Consider the following 19,206-nt stretch of genomic DNA (forward strand, 5'->3'; position numbering starts at 1 on the left):
ATCTGGTCTGAATTTAGATATGTTTCAGCTTGTTAAAGTTCATCCGACAAGTCAGACAGTGAACCGTGAAACTAGCAATAAATTGATATTCATGAAAATCAATCGTAATTGCAGACAACAATATTACATTACCTAATTGAGGTACAATTTATGATATCAATGCTATGAAAAGTAAACAAATTCTCTAGGCAAGATACCGATACAATTTTCTGTCTGTACCGTCCCTTTCCAAGAACTCTCGCTCAATAAGGGACTCAATACGTTTCTTAATCTCTGTTGGGTTGGCCAGGAATCGTGATTGCAGCTGCTTTGTAACCTCAGATATTACATTGTTATGATCCAGAGTCCTCCTCGACTTCATGATCCTCACTATCGCAGCTTCAATCTGGGGCTTCCTGTCCTCCTCCACTCTTTGACGAGTCTCTTGTTTCTCTGGTTCCGATTCTTTCTGTGCAACCACAGTTCCTATCTTCACCTTATACAGCTTGCTTGTGAACTTCTCATTAACGAGAAAAGTGTCGTCCTCACAAATGTCTTTACTCATAGGCTCTTTCCGAAGAACATTCTTTCCCTTCACACAAGCCATGGATTGCAGACACCTCTTCAAATCTAAAGCTGGAATCTCAGTGGCCTGCTCAATCTCCTTATAGTTAAGTCTATCAGCATTGTTAAATAGCATTAGGACACACATTTGGTAAGTGGAAACATTCAACTCATGCTTCTGGCCCTTCCCAAAGGTAGCCTTTATATCTGCTGTGCCCATGTTTGTCTGCCAAGACAACCTCCGACCTGTATGGGTTCCTAGGTAATATGAGCGGAATTTCTCACAGAGCGCTGACATTTCTGCTGGAAGGTTGCATGTCACGCTCGGTTGAGTGGGCCAGGACCCCGTTGTTAGAACCTGGACGGTCAATGTAGGGCCATCCCCTAGCTCAGGATGGCTAGCATAAAATCCTTGCATCGTATCCTGGGAAGTTTTCATATCTGTAAACATACCCTCTAATTTTGAAGTAAATTGGTACCCACACTCTGTCTTGAGCTTGACTATTAAACTTCTCTCTGCATCATCAGAGACAGTTTTACCGGACAAAAGCCTCTTTGCCAAATGCTGTTTATAATATTTCTCAAACACATCTTTCTCCTGCAAGTAACGGAACAACATCATCACCTTGTCGAGAATAACTTCTACATCCTCCTCACTGACCCCCTTCAACCCTTTGCGGAGTTTGTCATCAACAAACAGTGAAATGAACTCAGGTGAACGAGTATTTAGATTAATAAAATACTCAAAAGAGGAATTCAAACCATTCTGAAATGTCTTGTCATTGTTGAACGACAATTTAATGATGCTATCATACTTATCTTTCTCATCCAAGAGCCTCTGCACAAATTCCACTGGATCCTTCAACCTTTCTGGATCAGTAACCAGCTGTTTACCAGTTTCCCTGATGTGAGAAGTCATCACTTCTCGTATTGTTGAGAGACCATTGGCAACCCGACGAAACAAGTTGTACATTCTTCCAAGATCTTCATACTTATCATCAAGAAGCATGTTCACCAAGCCTGAATTCTCCATGTGGACTAGTCGCAGCATGTGGTTAGCAATCATCTCCTTCTCCACCACATTAGTAATCTTGACCTCACTCTTTGCATCCAAGTAATGTGTCACCCTCTCCAGTTCCTCATTTAGGCGCCTCTCAGCCTTCTTCAGATAATCCCCACAATCACAGCACTCAATAAATTTCTGAGATTCACCCTTGTAAAATTCGGCTGAAACCTCAAGAAAGGGATTCTCAAAGTCTTCCTGGTAAACTGAAGGACCCAAGTCCATTAGCATCTTAATTATATTCCTCATCAAACCCCGGTTGATAACATCACCGGTCCGTTCTCTGAGTACTAGTTCAAGAAGTGTGTTTAGAAGCCTCGTCTGGATCTTGCTGGAGTGAATAATGTTATCTCTCCAAAGATTCAGCCCAAGCTCGTGAACAGGGGTTTTCTGGGTACTCGGAATGTAAGTCCTGTCCATGTACATCAGTATGTCTCGAATCATTTGCAACGCCTTGTTATGATCCGTCCACAACTTATTCATCTCTTCCAGAAACATCCCTCCTTGAGCAGCTTCGATACACTTGGATATTTCTTTGAGATGAGAAGTCATAGTTTTAACCAGCCCCGAGTACAGCTTCTCACCATATTTGTGAAGCACCATATTGTACGCATTTCTATATACATAAAACAACAAGAGCATAGCAACGTGACAATCCATTCTCACAAATTCAAAGCCCTAAACTAGCATATGCTTATGTATGTGTGCAAAACTGTAAAATCGTAACGACTCATCCTCCATTATACATTCTGTTACTAAACTTATCTTAATTCTTCCTTGATCATTTCGTAACTCGAATAGTAATATCAAACTAAACCTATTCATGTATCCAAGGCGCCTAATGATCACCATCATCTACATCAGTAACCTAATTTGGTCAATCAATCCTAACAGGAACAAGCCGATCGCAATCGAATTCCAAAATCTCTAAAAAATTAAAAACCAAAGCAATCGAAACCCTAGCTACTAAGCCTGCCTCATAATATTTCGCGCAAAAGAAGCAAAGTCAAATCATCATCATCAAAAAAAAAAAAAAAAAAAATCAAAAACGAAGAGCACGAACCTGTAAAGCTCTTCAAAGCTGAGGCCACTAGCATTGTGATTGTAAATCTCACGGATTGCATGCTCCAAAACCTTCCACGTCTTGTCGGCGTATTTCGGATCCACCACCACTCTGTGCTTGAACGCCTCTATCTGAAAATTCCTCTTCTTCTGGTTACTCATCGTTTCTCTACTTTCTATTACCTCCGATTCCAAAAGTCGTCAAGCCTCGAATCCCAAAACTTCACCAAAGGCTTGTTCGGATTTAACAACAACAAAGACCTCGGTGATTTACCGCGTCACAGTTGCGATCGAAGAAACAAAAACTAATCGGAGGGGTTTTATGGGGAAATTAAATTACGAGGGGAATCCAAGGTTGGAGAGAGGCAAGCAACGGCTTTGGCTCCTGTGATTGATTTGGGATGCCATTTCATTTCAGAAAGAAAGCCATGAATTTTGGGCTTTCCTTTCTTTTCACTTCATTTTTTCCTTCCGTCGTTAAAAATAACCGAAACGTTTCGTTTCTTTCGTTGGACGTTTCCTCGTCAAAAATATTTCGGCGCGTCTATCTAAAACGAAACGAAACGAAACTTGTTCATTGGGCCAAACCATCGTGGGCCTAGCCCCCACGAAAGAAATTTAGCTTGAAAATTAAGCGGTCGCGGTTCGTCAACTTGACGCGGACGTGAAATTCAAGCTAACCGCGGAAGCTCGTATATAAACAAACGGCGATTGGCAGGAGCAGACCAGCCCCACCGTGCGATTAGGAACGACGTCGTTATGGCACAGGAAGTGTATTCTCAACGCGCTTTGTTCGGCGGGGCCATCTCCAGCATCATCCCTAATAGATTTCAGGTTTGGGCTTTGTTTCTTTCAATTTGTGGCTGTGTTTTATGTTGAGGTGCTGATGATGATGGTGTGTGTGTGGAAAAATTGTAGGATGTGAGCAATGTTCGTCAGGTTCCTGATCACCAGGTTTGTCAATGGTTTAGTGATTTCTGCGTGTAACAGTGAGTGTTGTGGATTGAAATTCATGTTGATTATTGTTGGGTTTGGGTTTTGAAGGAGGCATTTGTGGACCCCGCCCGCGACGAGAGCTTGATCATTGAGCTGTTGGATTTGAAGCCTGAAGTTGGGGACAATGGAAGTGCTACCTGGTTTCTTCAGGACCTTGCCACCGAGCAAGAGGCTGAGGGAAGTGTGGTGAGTGATTCTCAACTTCTGCATTGTTATTATTACGAATTGCGTGGTTTAATTATTTTTCGAGTTTTGAGTTGCGAATGGAGTGTGAGGTATTCGCATTAGCACCTGATGATTTATCAATGTGTGGTGGATTGTGATTTTTTTTTTTTTTTTTTGCTGCCGAATTATCTTCAGGTGGTTGAGCAGTCGGGAGTAGTTGAGGTTCCTGGGCTATGTTACAGAAACATACCTGCTGTTGTTACAACTGCAGTTGCCCAAATGGTATGCAAATTATGTTGCGTTTGATTGCCAATGTCTATTAATTTTTTCCCCTGCTTTGTGTGGTTTATATATTGCAAATTAACCTTTTTCAATGCTATTGGTGATGAATAAATGTTGCTTCTGATTGGCCTGGTGTGTTGTGTGTGATTATGTATGGCGGATACCCATATTGAATGTAACTTCGTTACCATATGGCTCGTTGCAATGGCATCTTACTTCTATAGTTCGATCAGGGCACACATTGCTGTTATGATTTTTGAATGGATTTCGATAATGCCACTTGCTTATCGGAATCAACCATCTAAGTTTGTTTCAACTGTGAAGAATAGTAAAGCAAAAGATGAGAAACAAACTATGAACTAGAAACACTTATCTGGACATTCACTCTCTCTATCTAATGTTGAATTTTGGACACACATATACCTAATTAACTTTGATGATTTCCTTACTCTACATTGTATTAACTTTCTGGCAGATTCTGTTATACCGTTTCTATTTTAAGTTTGTCTGTTAAATTTGATATTGAGGTTCTTCAATATTCATATATCTCAAAACTTCCTCAGGATCTAATTTCTCATAGTTAATTGTTTGCAAAGAGAAGCATTTTCTTGCTTATTAACAAATAGCATGAACCATAGCACATTTTCTGGACTCTTGAACTCTAGTTTATGCTTTCATTCTTGTTGTAGGCAATTTCCAAGGGGCGACAAGGAAGGGAAGCACAAAATACTGTGAGGGTATGTAATTCTCATGTTCTCCAGCATTCTTAGCTGTTTCAGGATATGCTGATTTATGTTAATTGTGGCAAATATTCTAACTAGGGTCTATTGTTTTGAGTCCTGCAGGTCTATGTGGCAAACCTACGACTTAAGGGAGTTAATACAGATGTGCTAATTACTGCATACGAACCCATTCATATCAAGTAAGTATCAGGAGTGAGTTCCCAAAAATTAGTTTGTTGGTTACTGAATATAGAATAAAGAAATTGCCTCTTAGAAACAAAGATGTCTTATTCTGTGTGCTTACTGAACACAGATATTCTATGGACAGATCTAGTAAGATTGATGGTAGACGTTCCTGAATATTTATTGGGAGGTGGGGGTGTTAACCGTGTTATCACCAAAGATCTGGACCTCGTATTGTGATGTGCTTGCACATCTATAACAAGACCCACCTTGACAGGCCTTAAATACCTTGATGAATCTAGGTCCAAGAAGTCTTCTGTGGGCACTAATCTTTAAAAAAGTATCATGGTTGCTATGACTAGGATTTAGAATCCAGTGTAGTGAGTTAAACAGTTCAGAAAGAGAATATGGAATATGGGCATGTTGATATTTGTGTAGATGTAAACTCTTAATTTGGCAATTATTTGTCACTAGTGCATTCTGATGTTGAAACGCTTGTGTGATTTTGGTTGCAGTCCTCTGAGCGAAAGTGCTAACACAGTCGGGGCCGGTCTTGCTGCTCCTGCATTACAATCTGGGCATGTGCCAATGTCTGAGGTCTTTAGACTCGCTGTCTCGAGCTTCAAAATCAATGACTGGAATCTCTTTGGTTCTGGGCCATGAGATGTGTTTCGAACAGTTATGTCCTCCAGAGTATTAGGGTAGTTATAGACCTTATTTCATTGTGAAGGCCTCTTCTGCTATAGCTTGATTCTGGTAGTGTGATGTTCTCACACCATTTGCAGTTGTCGATCAGTTATCGTTTTGAATCAAACCCAACCGTTACTTGAATAGGGTTTTTTTTTTTTTTTCGATAAGAATTACTTGAATAGTTTAATGTAGTCTGGGTCACTTCAGATAAGCATATACTGGGAGAGAGGCACATAATATATCACAATCCACGCACTTAATATACATAAATTAAGATAACCTGTGGTCCTATACTATAGTCAAAAACACGAGGCAGGCAACTTGTTTGAATTATGCACTTGGTAGGTCCAAAAGCCTATACAATATTGCTGCCCTTGCACTGTGTTTTCATATAATAGTCTGCAGATGATGACTACTAGTTGAAATTATGGGTGGCAAATTCACATCAAATCATTGCCAAATCTATATGTAATAATTTGAGTGTGACATTGAAAAGTATAGAATCTGTAGGTTACACATTACATTATCATAAACCAGAAGAAATGAGCAAATTTTATATCAAATTTTATATCCTAATTGCAGCTTCATCATCGTCAACCTTTCTAACAAATGAAGTCCATTTCAACAAGTCATCGAAACGGCACCACTACCTTCTTGTTTTTTTTTTCCCCACAATGTTGAATTGAACTCCCTTTTTCAGACCAGAAACAAAACTTCCTTATTGGGACTCATTGTTTTATATACTCTTCGTGTGTTTTTCTATTATGCTGAGTTTGTTGTCCGTATTTAATGAAAATTTTATTTTCTTCATTAAAAAAAAATGCATCGTTTTGAGCAGTTATCCTAGTCTTGCCTATAATATCAGCTTGCCCATTCCATTTTTCATTTACATACCCGGTTTATATTTTTTCTTCTTCTTTTCTTTCTGTTCTCTTTTACGCCATTTTTTGCATATATTTAAGGTTTAATTGCTTTCAGCCTTTTAACATGAATGAGTTCTTCCGATTTCTTTTTGGTCCTGCTCTTGTGCTAATTCTACGATGTTCTTTTATGAACTATGTGTTAGGCATTTTATGATTATCAACGTGATGATGAATCGTGCAAGTGATTTGACATGTTTTGAGATCCTATGAACTATGTGTTAGGCATTTTATGATTATCAACGAGATGATGAGTCGTGCAAGTGATTTGACATGTTTTGAGATCCTATGTGAAAGAAGATGAAGTGGTTTGTCTCTATGCTAGTGGTGATGTCATATCGTCATATTTGAGATTGGTTACTTTTCACTGCAGGTAAGTGTATAATTTGGGAATTTATCCCATTTGGCTTATGAATGTCACTTCTATTGAAAGACTTAAAGTTTTATTTTATTAAAAAAAAAAAAAAAAATTAGCCCACCCACCCTTACATATGTCAGTGAGAATCAAACTCATAACCTTTATAATGTTAGAATTATAACTTACCAACAGATCACAACTCACCGGCAAAGACTTATAGCTTTTGATCATGAAATGAATGTGTTTTGTTGTTGAGGCCACAGCTGACAATTTTAATGCGCTGTAAATTATAATAAATGAAAAACAGTAACATTATAATTTCATAATGAAAAGATTTAAGTTTAAATCTTACATAAATAAATTGTGCCATTAAAATTAATGGAGATAAAAGCAACAAAAGAATGTCTATTATTCATAAAACTAAGCCTTGAGACTTAGAAATAAAATAAAATAAATTTGTTGCTGATGCTATCACTTCAATAGCTCATAAGTCCTCCTCTCCACAACTTTGGTCAAAGAAACTTCATTTTCCAGCGTTGAATGTCTTTAATTTAGATCAATTTAGTTTTGGATCTCTCAAAAATTTCTCTGTTTGATTTTCCTTTTTCTCCTAAAAAAATGAAAAAAATTATAAAAAGAGAACAAAAACAAAGAAGATTATCAACATCTAAACTACCTTTTTGAAGAGGTAAACTTTCTGTAATAAAAAGAAAAGAACATGAAATTATTTTAAGGTGTAGACAAGTAGATAACAACTGTCCGAGTCTGATGTGGCGTTGTCAGCCGACCCACCAACTGCGCCAGAGAGAGTCGAGAAGGACATTCCCATTTACTGGGCTGGCTCGTGGGGCCCACCCTCCCCCACCACTATTCCTCATCGTTCTGTGCCAAAATTTAACTTAATAAAATGCGTTCATGTGACGTCAGCGTGATCGATCGGGGATTAGGGTTTTAGCACTCTCGACCTTTTTTCAGAACTAATCTTCGATCAGCTAGCTAGAATCCTCTGGTTTTCATGTTTTAATGGAGAATTTATAATATAAAAAGATTTCTTACACTAAAACAGAAAAACCTTGACCGACTTTGGGATAGTCAATTCCTTTCCCATCAGGATCATTACGCAAAAGTCCATTCTGCACCGGCCAGACATAAAGTCATAAACAAATAGACAGAGACTAATTCTGGATTTGTGAAGAAAATTAACAAAGAAATTAACTAGTTATGGCGCTGTTAAAATCAAAACATAGTAACTTATTTCTTCTACGTGAAATAACATCCATGCATGAGGCTATGAGCCTATGAACTGTAGATTGATTTATTGTTTTCTGAAACTGACGTACTGGTGAGTTTTCAGGACACAGTAATTGAGTCGATTGAATTCTCAGAAAGGCTCGAGGGTAGCTAGGTCGGTAGCTAGCTGTTCAGGCCGTACGTCCTGTAAAATATGAAAGCGCGCAGTACGTAGGAGTTGAAGAACAGAAGCAAAGCGCATCAGAAAGTTCAGGAACCAGAGGCCCATATATCACAGAGAGACACAGTTTCTAGCAACCTGGTAAATTTTACCGCCACAAGTGATCGGTGAGAGTTATTGGAATTGATTACTGACCCACACCTGCATCAATATACATCAATGCATTGCTTTCTGTGCAGAGTACAAAAGGATACCTGGACTCTTCCAATTGGCTTCTCTACTCGTACTTGAATACTTCACTCTCCGTATGATTATGTATCGATTAATCACTGGCTAGCTTGTCGATTAAGGTGCTTGCATTTCACTAATCCAGTCACTCATTCACTCACCTCGACTTTATATTGTTGTCTGGAACTATCACGAGTTTATGGTTTGAGACAATTTAAGTAGTTCATATGGCAGTTATGTTAATGCTAATTCTAGCTTATTGACATGCACGCCGTGCTTGCCAATTTGTTTTTATCAAAAAAATTTAAAAACTGAAAATTTTTTAAGGAAATTAAACAAAAAGAAAAAAATTTAAAGGGCAGCAAATTACCACTGACAATTACAAACGTGGGTTTTTTTTTCCTTTATTTTTTGTTTGTAATTTCTTGAAAAGAAGAAACTGATTTTGTTTATTTACTATTTTAGCCTTGTAATATCATTTTTATTGTTTAAACAATTCAATCAATATAGGGTATAATAAGAGTATCAAAAACTTAACCATCATTCCTAACCATTTGCTTTATATGATAGATGTATGTGTTCCCTTTCTTTTTTCTCCTATCACTCGCCCTTAAAGAAGTGGCATGCACTATTATATTTGTTGAGACCACAAACACGTACATAGTATTCCAATACTACAAAATTGATGCTCCACACAAACCTACGTACTCATTATTCTTCATTGATGAGTTTATACTTCATGGAATTTGTTTCAATTTGTTAGTGAATAAACATAAAATTTCACAAGTTGTACATACATCTGTTTCTTTTGGCCCATATTTTTTTTTTGGCCCATATACATAAAAGAAACTATTTGCACAATAAATAAAAAGTTTTAATTAGTGTGCCAAATCTATTATATTAAGCAAATTCTTACTTCCTATGGTTAAATTTTTTTAACTCCTATTATGCCCTTTTGTTAATTGATTTGTTTAGAAAATAAAAATTAGAAAATAAAAATTACATTAGAAAGCTAAAATCGTAAATAAATCAAATCAGTTATTTCCCCAAGAAATGATAGACAAAAGATAAGGAAAAAAACTCCCACGTTTGAAACCATTACTCTAATTTTTTTTTTTTATTATTATATGCAGCATATCACGGTACTAATTATATACTAGCATGTGCCCACACTCTGTGTGTGAGTGTTTTGTTTTTTTTTGGTAAGGAAGTAGGTAGTTTCTTAATCAAAGCAATTTTTACACCAATAGCTACTATTTATTTTATTTTAAGAAATTTAATTTTTTTCAATTGACATTATTGTTCCTGTTGGTTATTTCAGTTTCTAAAATTTTTTAATATTAGAAGGTTATATTTGTCAAATTTTTCAGTTTTGGAGAGCAAACTCTCTTCTATTAATAATAGTATAGATATGTTTATGGAATATGGATATTAAGAATACATATTCATCCTTAATTAGTGTATTAATTTCACGCGTCATAAACTAACTTGTCAATCAAAATACAAATATATATGACTCAACTTTTGCTCAAATTGAAAAGCACTTTCTCAATAAACTCACATCAAACGCTTTGATGCGTACTAATACTAATTAAAGTCTTTCTATTGGTAGTTTGGTACCAAGGTCATCGATATCAAAACTTGGAAGGACAGCTTAACCACAATGGTGGATGGATAATAGATATGGGAATTGCATTTTGCAAGTTTGAAAAAGGGGGATTGGATTGGCCAGAAATGAGAGACGAAAATGATTTATTTATAGCTCGCCAACCACCAACATTCCGACAATTTTGGCTATATGATTTGATTAGCCAATGTGGGAGGAAGGTAAGCCATCCTCATCACCTATCATGATAGCTAGGTAGCAGAGGCACGTGATTTCATGCCAATGATTTTCAAGTACTAATCCATTGGTCTATTTCTATATCATATCCCTTCAAACAGGTCATTGGCTTCAATTCAAGGCTGTGATGTTGCTGATAGAACCACAATATAGCATGAGGACCATATATCGATCTTAGTTTGTTATGGTGCTGCCAAACACTACGTCTAATTTTCACCTTGCTTCTATTTCTATATAATGAATTACGTCTTCAAACCTATTGCTGTTATTGTTACAGCAACTTTGCTTCTTATAAAAATAAAACTAACATAAAATGTGCGTAGAGTTCATATAAAATGTTAGAGCATCTTTAGCAATATTAACCATTTTTTAGTTAGATTTTAGCCAAAGTAGCTAAAAAGTAATTTTGATTAGCCACTTTAGAAATACGTCTGCACCAGTGCTCTCTATTTTAACTAGTTTTGTAATATTTTTTTTTAAATGAATATTAAATAGTTTAAAATATACTTATAAGTTACATAAAATAACTCAAAATAAATATTTTAAATTATAGAGAACCTCATTTCGCTCTCTATATTTATGAGCGAGAGAGCTAAAAGTTATAATGGAGAGCCACTTAGGAGTTTGATGCAGCTGCTAAAATATATAAAAAACTAAACACACTCCTCAAAATGGTTAATGAGCCAAAATAAAAAATCTGCTAAATATGCTCTTAGCATAATTTATATGACCTACATGTGTAAAAAAAAAGGTGATTAGGTAATCGCTATCCTTATAGCTTTTGATTGCATAATGGATTTGTAATTCCTTTTTCTTTTTTCTTTTTTTTGGGCAAAGTTTTAATAGGCCAAGGTTTTAATGAGATCGACCAGCATCTTGCTTCCCCGATTGCAAGTTTTCATTCATCAGTGAAATCAATTCAATCAATTTCTTTTCAAAAAACATGCAAAGAGAAATAATTATTTCCCAAAACGAGAAAAATAAAAAACTGAAAATACCATAAAAACCATTGTGAATAGGCAAAAAAAATACTTTACTTTACGGAATTTTAACTGTTGAATGGTGAGGAAGATACATTGGTAACTTTGGAATCTTAAAGAGTAAAGACCAATGTCACAGCTTCTAAATTTGATATACAAATGAAAGAGTCAAATAAATAATTTAACTCGTGAGCATTTAAGCACTAATCATTCATGTGAGGTACTGAGAGTACCCTGAAAGTACATGTATGGCACATGAATGACATGACCAATTAACTTACATCCAAATTAATCAAATTTAGTACAAATTAGACGTAATCGAAGATTGACGGAAAATGATCTGTGAATCAGGAAGTGTCATTATCGAGTGTCAACTGCTAATAGTGTCATCTACGTGTAAATCTATAATTATTTTTGTACGTACATCACATGCTTGATTACTCTGCTGCCACATATGAGAATCGATTGATGATCATTTAGTTAGGTATATGTGTGTTGGTTGTTGATATCAATGTAACACTTCCTTGGTCATCTTGATTGCATTATGCGTTTCCATTTGTGTCCTTTTTGTTTTTGCTCCCATTTGAGTTGCAATGAGTGACCACTGAGCTATGCACATGCTCTGTAACCTTGTTAATTGGGGGTGATGCAGCAAAAAATTATTATTGCGTGACATATGAATCCTTTAAAACTTTAAAGAGAAAGCAAATTTTAGAGTTTGAACTTTCAAAATCCAAGTTTGTGAGGTAGGGATCATGAGGACCACATATATTGCGCACTGTGGCTCTATCACATGTCTAGGCCTAGAGAGTGCCCGTAAAATGTAGGGTATTGGCCAAGAACTGTGTTAGTATTTTCACTTGATCGACCATATTTTTCTTATAATAATGGATGAAATGATTAATTTTCACCGTATATATTTGAGTAAATTAATTACTGTGACCATTCTCAATTTCATGATGTAGGCGAAATGAGGTTAGCTTATTAAAAAATGAAGACCGAAGAATAAAGAAATGAAATTGTAGCTCATAAACATCACGAAATGAGTTAATTGTAAACTTTGGAGTTAACGTGTGAAAAAGGTTTCTTGAAACATCTCGAATGTTATAATTTGGAGGTTCTGAGCTCGAAATATCAAACTGAAGAGAGGAAGCAAGAAATTGTTTGAAAAGATTATGGGCGGTTGCCAAAATCCCATCACTGGTCGCTAAGAAAGACAGACAAAAGGGGTGGAGACCGTGAGCTCCCAACCCCATCGACATCTAGTGTCAACCAATGGAGAAGGCCGGGTCACACCATTTTCTTAGCTTATGAGTTTTCATATTTTCGTTCTTAGCTCTTTATAGTTTTTTTTTTTTTTCTTTTTCATCTACATTCTAAATCAACTGTTATTGTTTTTATTCTAGTTTTTGTAAACTACACTAGTCGGATCCTATTATTTATACTTTACTATACGACTTCCTCACTTGGCCAATCAAAAAAGAAAAATACCGAAAAGAGAAAGTTATTGTTACCATCATTGTTAAGAAATGAAAGTAACTGCAATTTCATTTTCACAAGAAAGTGAATTCAGACCTTTTGTCCAAAAGAGCTGCACGGAAATTACCTCATCGACGCCGGAATAGTAATATATACGTATGGATTCCAATAGGGGAATTTGGAGAAGTTAGGGCTCCAATGGTAAAGGGCAAAGCTGCAAATTAAAGGCAAAACGCAATGATTACCCCGAACGAGATGGGAACCACTTGATCGATCATCTTCTTCTTTACTACGATACCAATCAGTCTCTTAGGTTTTTTGACTTGGGGGACTGAGCCCCACCTCTCCGGTCACCACTGTCTCTATAGATTGAATGATAAAGAGCACCGCACGTGGAGTCTGAATCAAGGAACTGTCCAACTACATTTATTTTTGGGGGGTGAAAATATGAAAAGCAAACAGTGTATGAAAATGAAAAATTTACAGACAAACCCCTCCTCTCCAATAATTCCATTAAAAACAAAACAAAAGAGAAAAAGGAAAAAAAATAGGCTTTAAAAATAATATCTGATCGCAGAGGCCACCACCACCCATATAATTCCCACTCATTATTTTTGTTGCTTAAAGCTTGCCTTCTTCCCCTTGACCCTTATCCTCTCTCTCTCTCTCTCTCTCAGAAAAGAGAAAAAACAACTCAGCTGCTGAGCTGCCAATTCAGCTCTCCCCCATCTGAAAAAGAATTTCATTTCATGCTCCACAAGGAGAAAGAGATAGAGAGCTTGACCCACTAGGCCACCACTAAGTTGAGGGTCGGCTACAGTTGTCCTAGCAGAAGCAGCAAAGAAAAAAAAACAATTCAAAAAAAAAATTAAAAAAATAGTATCTATCGATCCCACACCGGGTCATATGATCATGGAAGGTGATGAAAATGGGATCCGCATCCGGCCCAATTTTCCATTACAGTTTCTCGACAAGAGAAAGGAGGAAGAAGCAGCTGCCTCCTCCTCCAGCTACGGTGGCGCTGAGCCTGCAGGTTCTTCCAAGGCCGTAGTCGTTGCCCGATCCACTTCCGATGTATCCAGCATTCAAGAAAAGAAGCCTGCTCCTCCCAAAAGGACGTCAACGAAAGACAGGCACACCAAAGTGGACGGTCGTGGCCGCCGGATCCGCATGCCTGCCACGTGCGCCGCTAGGGTTTTTCAGCTGACTAGAGAGCTAGGGCACAAGTCGGATGGGGAGACCATCGAGTGGCTGCTCCAGCAGGCCGAACCGGCCGTCATCGCCGCCACCGGGACCGGCACTATTCCCGCCAACTTCACATCCCTCAACATCTCGCTGAGGAGCTCCGGCTCGAGCATGTCGGCGCCGTCGCACTTGAGGACCAGCGGCTACTTCAACCCGACCAACAGCAGTAGCAACCTGTTGTTCGGCGGCGGCGCATCGCAGTTGATGGAGGAGCAGCAGCGCGGCAGGGTCTTGTTTCCGGGGGTTGATTTGTCTCCGTCTTCAATGTTGTTGAATTTCAACTCCGGAAATGTGAATGCCATGTTGGAAGCCAAGCAAGAAATGCGCGATCAAGGTAATAATAATACTAGTGCTACTACTACTCTTGATCTTGATCATATGTCCAGAGAGGGGAGTAGTATAGGAAGAAAGAGAAGGCCTGACGAGCAAGATTTGTTATCGTCATCATCGTCCCATACTAGTCATAGTCAATTGGGGAATTACATGTTGCAATCGAGCACGGGGTCGATTCCGGCAAGCCAGAGTACGATTCCGGCGACATTTTGGATGGTGGCGAACAATCCTTCTAGTAACAACAGCAATCAAGGCCAGGCTGGGAATATGAGTGGTGGTGGTGGTGGCGGTGCTCATCTTCATCATCAAGACCCACCTATGTGGACATTTCCCACTACTGTCAACGGTAACCATGGGCTGCATTTCATGAATTTTGCTCCTCCAATGGCAATATTACCAAGTCAAGTGCAATTGGGGACCTCGGTATTGAGCACTGGTGGAGGCGGCGGAGGAGGCGCAATGGCGGACAGCCACTTGGGTATGCTGGCGGCGCTCAACGCGTATAGGCCAATTCTCAGCGGTGGCGCTCCGGTGAATGGGCAGCATCCATCAGACGATGCAGATGAGGGACAACATGATGAGCATTCAAATGCTAGTCAACGTTAATCCTAGGTCCGCTACAAGAGTATGGCTTGCTTAGTTGGTTGATTCTTAATTAAGCGCTTTCGTTTTCTAATTGTTTTAGCAATTAGCTAGTTAAGTTTCTAAAAGTGCATATATGTTCGATCATTTGCAACAAGTTGAGGTGCGCGCGAGTTTGATTGCTTTGGATTTGAGTTGAATGTTGGATTTTAGTGTGAGACTATATATGATCAAGTACCAGTGAGAAGAGTTTAGGGTTTTGAGAGAGAGAGACTATATATTAACATGCGAGCTGTTCTTGTTTTACAAGATATGGGTTGATTTTTTCTGGGTGTGTGTACTGAACAATGACTCCATGGTTTGCTTATGAACTTTCCATGCATGCACTGATCTATATATCTCTCTGTCGATCTGATTTGATCATCTTTAATTTTCTCCGTGTGTGTTGTTCAGAAAATCTAATCAGAAACATTTACTTGCGGTAGCTCCACTAATCTGGTGGAGTGATCGAGGACTTGATTGTTCTCGGTTTCTCACTGCATCAGTCTGCAATGTTAATTCACTTAATGAAAATAAGCATCTTGTCCCACTCTGATTGGTTTGAAGCAAATCCTCTCTATCTCCCATAATCAATCTATCCTATCTATCACTGTAAATATTGATCGACTGCTATGATCATACATGCATATTTGTACAACTGCAGTTGTACGAACCCACTATAAAAGAGCAAGTTCACCCGTTGGGTCACTGGGTTACCCATTATTCACTGTTTTTTAGTGTTATTTTCACCCTATAAGTCTCAAGCACAATTTCCAAACTGATCTGGGTCACCAAAATCACTTTCTGGGTCACTTTCGTGACCTGCAAACTGACTAGATAACCCAAGTCAGTTTGGAAACTGTGCCAGTAACCTAGAGGGTAGAAATAAATACTAAAAAACAGTGAATAGTGGGTAACAATCCAACAGGTGAACTTACTCTAATAGACTGGAGGAGCCCACACATAATTTAAGGAGGCACTGAGCAAGTGGACTAGCTCTGGTGGTGGGTGAGACCCTGCCAAATTAAAGAAAACAATTATGCATAATTATTTTACAGGCTGAGCTGAGCATGCAGTACTACTAGTACTACTAAGCTGACTGTCACTGCTCTGCTCATCTTTCTGGACTTGCTTAGTTTCCTTCTGCGTATATATAATTAAAGCCTTACTGCTTGCTACCAAATTCAGACCTGATTCATATTAATTGGTACGCACCTTAGCTTGCTAGGGGTGCATGTGTTAATTAAACTGCCTCTTCTGCACCATGTACGTCATATTTCTTATACAAACCATTGAAATTTACAGGGACCGTTCTTGTATAGCTAGTACTAGCTATGGGACAGCGATACTGCTGCAGTTTTCTGGTATGGGACTAATTTATGAGCTTCATGAAAATATGTGTATTTGATCGACCTCTCAATTCTGATCGATATATGGAACGATGATCGATCACTTGAGTTGATTGAGCTAGAGCATTCCTCTCTGAGTTTTCGATGATCTATGATCATGTACGTAGAAATGTCGAGTTTAAATGTGTCTCTGCAAAGTTGTTGCAAGCTTTTGACCCAATCAAAAAAAATATTTGTTGCAAGCTGTGATGTTCCGTGGGTTTTATTTTCTTTCTCGTGTCAGTATATTGAAATCAAGGCTGCCCATATATATGACTGAAATAGGTTTGTGTATTTAAGAACGTAGTTGAATTGCAATTCTTATGGTCCGAGAGCATTTAATTGTGCATTCAGAGAGGAAGGTTTCAAGTACGTAGTATTAAATTTTGTAATTCCTGTAATTCTGATGCAAAACGGATAGCAGCCTAATTTGAAGAGCAGTTTGATCTTATAAAAGGAAGAAAACGAAAAGTTACTAGTAGCCACGACATAGCTCGGTGTCCGATTGGAGTGCGCCATAGCTTTCCGGAAAGGGAATCGCCCTAGGAACAAGACACGTGGCTTGGCCACGATGTGTGGGCTTTTTCGGCCTTTCGGGGTCATTTAGGGTCTCAAAACTGCAATTTTCTGTTTTTTAGAAATTTCGGTTTGCTAGTTTTTTTGGGTTTGTTTTATTTTTACCCGTGAGCTTTAGGATTTCATTGTTAGTCGCCCTAGGGTTTCATTGTTAGTCGCCCTAGGGTTTCTTTTCTCATATATAAGCAACCTTAAACGGCTGCAGAACTATCTTTTATCATATTATCAATCAAATTGAGATTTATCTCTTTTATCTCTGGTGGACTCTAGAAACTTTGTTCTAGGTTTATTGCTTGTAAACCTTAGGTGATTTTTCCAACTGCGTCAAATTCATACACTGCCAGCTAGATTTCCCTCTAGCAACGTGGTTAAAGATTGCAACTTATTCGAATGATTCAAAATTGTTTTGTTTTGTAGTGTATGGTGGAGTTTGATGGATGTGCTAATACAAAAATTACGAGTTAGTGAATTTTGAGAAAGTGGCGTAGATTGAAAATTATTGAGTCTTTTATCTATCAATTTGTTCTATATCATTAATAAGTTAAAATATGAATTGTTAACCCCGAATAGAGATTTACGATCGATCAATAATAAATTTTACCAAACAATACTTAAAAGATGAATAGTTTGGATCATCCGCATTTAAATCTCTAGTTTAGGAAAAGCCCTCCTTAATCACCCAATTTTTGTCGGTCAAAGCAATAGCCCTGTTTCTAATTCTTATGAACTAGTAGGATATGACCTTCATTAAGAAGCAGGCGACTCACATATTATAAACCATCTATACATGCCTTCGTTATTTGGTCACACATTGCTACTTGTAATTAGCTAAATCCTAGAGTAGTAGCACCAATCTATCTAGCTAGCTAGGTTTAATTGGTTCTACTTCTCCCAAGCTAGATGGACTCTAGCACATGAACTAGCTAGATAGCTAGTTTCGCTGGAATAAATGACGTCTGATCGATACTTCATAAGACCATTGATGATGATGATACAGTGATGCATCAATAATGAATTGTGATAAGACTTTTCAATTTCATACAGCACTGGGTAGGTAAGACGACATTGATTGCATATAACTACATTAAGGTGATTTTTCATATCAAAACATGATGTTACAGGACACATGATGTTTTGTTGTTCGTCTTTTCACTTCAAAGATTTAAAACGGCTTGTAAAAATAAAAAAGTTTAAAATTTCTAAATTAATATCTATGGATATGATCAAGCACAGAGAAATTGGTGATCATAGTTTTCTAAATCAAAATATTAATTATCTTGATAACTAATCATACGACATTGTAATCTTTGAAAAAATCCAAAGTATATAGTTCTCTAAATCAAGATCGAATGGGTCGACTCTCTATTCGTTCAAACGTACAAATTGCTAATGATTCACCAGATTAGAATTTCACTGCTTCATACATGATTGATAATTATCAAAAGTTTGACCGATCTGGTGCTTATGATGATAGAATCAAATTTTTTGATATGAAACATCCTCCTTCAAACGGCTTGAGCTCGTTCCTCCTCATCAGACCCCAAAAAAAAAAAAACGGAGCTCAATACTCGATCATGATGCATCATTAATAATGAATTAATTGCTACAAAAGCTGCATGCATGCTCTAGAAGTAGAACATTTGCAGATCCTTACAGTAATAGTACTGCAGTTTGATGATCTCCTGTAGTCAACAGTCGACACTCACTTGCTGCAGACACCTTTATGGTCGATTCCATATATGCTTCCTCTTTAGTCTTTACTCCCATCGGAAAAGAAACAGGTTTTTAACTTTGAAATGTTAGCTATATGCATTTACAGTGAAAATGGTACACAGGTGTGCCCGGCTGCCATGGACGCATGCAGAGCTAGCCTTAAGTACTGGCCGAATATATGTGTGTGTGGTTCATATATATTATTCAATCGTCCAATCAACGTGTATTATTCATTGTCTTCTTCTTCTTCTTCTTCTTTCAGTCTGGCTGGAACAGTAACCTCGCTATGTCAAAAAAATTGAAAACAGTACTAGGCCAGTAAATCTTTCTTTTAACAAGCAATATTCGTCATGCATATATAAACCTAGTGTCATGGCTCCCCTCGATCAAGTACAGAACCAGGCC

General features: G+C 37.7%; 3 protein-coding genes across 3 annotated transcripts; 2 read left to right on the top strand and 1 right to left on the bottom strand.

Annotated features, from left to right (window-relative positions):
• Positions 1-59: 59 nt before the first annotated feature.
• Positions 60-3,145, bottom strand: LOC112197404 (cullin-3A). Its single transcript, XM_024338054.2, has 2 exons — positions 2,670-3,145; positions 60-2,222 (listed from the first exon to the last, which is right to left on the bottom strand). Exons 1-2 carry the CDS (start codon positions 2,828-2,830, stop codon positions 185-187), a joined length of 2,199 nt encoding a protein of 732 aa, XP_024193822.1. The 5' UTR covers positions 2,831-3,145; the 3' UTR covers positions 60-184.
• Positions 3,146-3,322: 177 nt separating this feature from the next.
• LOC112198042 (ran guanine nucleotide release factor) lies at positions 3,323-5,848 on the top strand. The gene is made up of 7 exons (XM_024339055.2): positions 3,323-3,502; positions 3,587-3,622; positions 3,713-3,850; positions 4,025-4,111; positions 4,801-4,848; positions 4,957-5,033; positions 5,532-5,848. The coding sequence occupies exons 1-7, from the start codon at positions 3,428-3,430 to the stop codon at positions 5,677-5,679; spliced, it is 609 nt and encodes a 202-aa protein (XP_024194823.1). The 5' UTR covers positions 3,323-3,427; the 3' UTR covers positions 5,680-5,848.
• Positions 5,849-13,537: 7,689 nt separating this feature from the next.
• Positions 13,538-15,481, top strand: LOC112198131 (transcription factor TCP15). Its single transcript, XM_024339190.2, has one exon. The coding sequence runs from the start codon at positions 13,832-13,834 to the stop codon at positions 15,107-15,109; it is 1,278 nt and encodes a 425-aa protein (XP_024194958.1). The 5' UTR covers positions 13,538-13,831; the 3' UTR covers positions 15,110-15,481.
• Positions 15,482-19,206: the final 3,725 nt, after the last annotated feature.

Source organism: Rosa chinensis, chromosome 4, assembly GCF_002994745.2.
Source record: "Rosa chinensis cultivar Old Blush chromosome 4, RchiOBHm-V2, whole genome shotgun sequence".
Classification (NCBI taxonomy): domain Eukaryota; kingdom Viridiplantae; phylum Streptophyta; class Magnoliopsida; order Rosales; family Rosaceae; genus Rosa; species Rosa chinensis.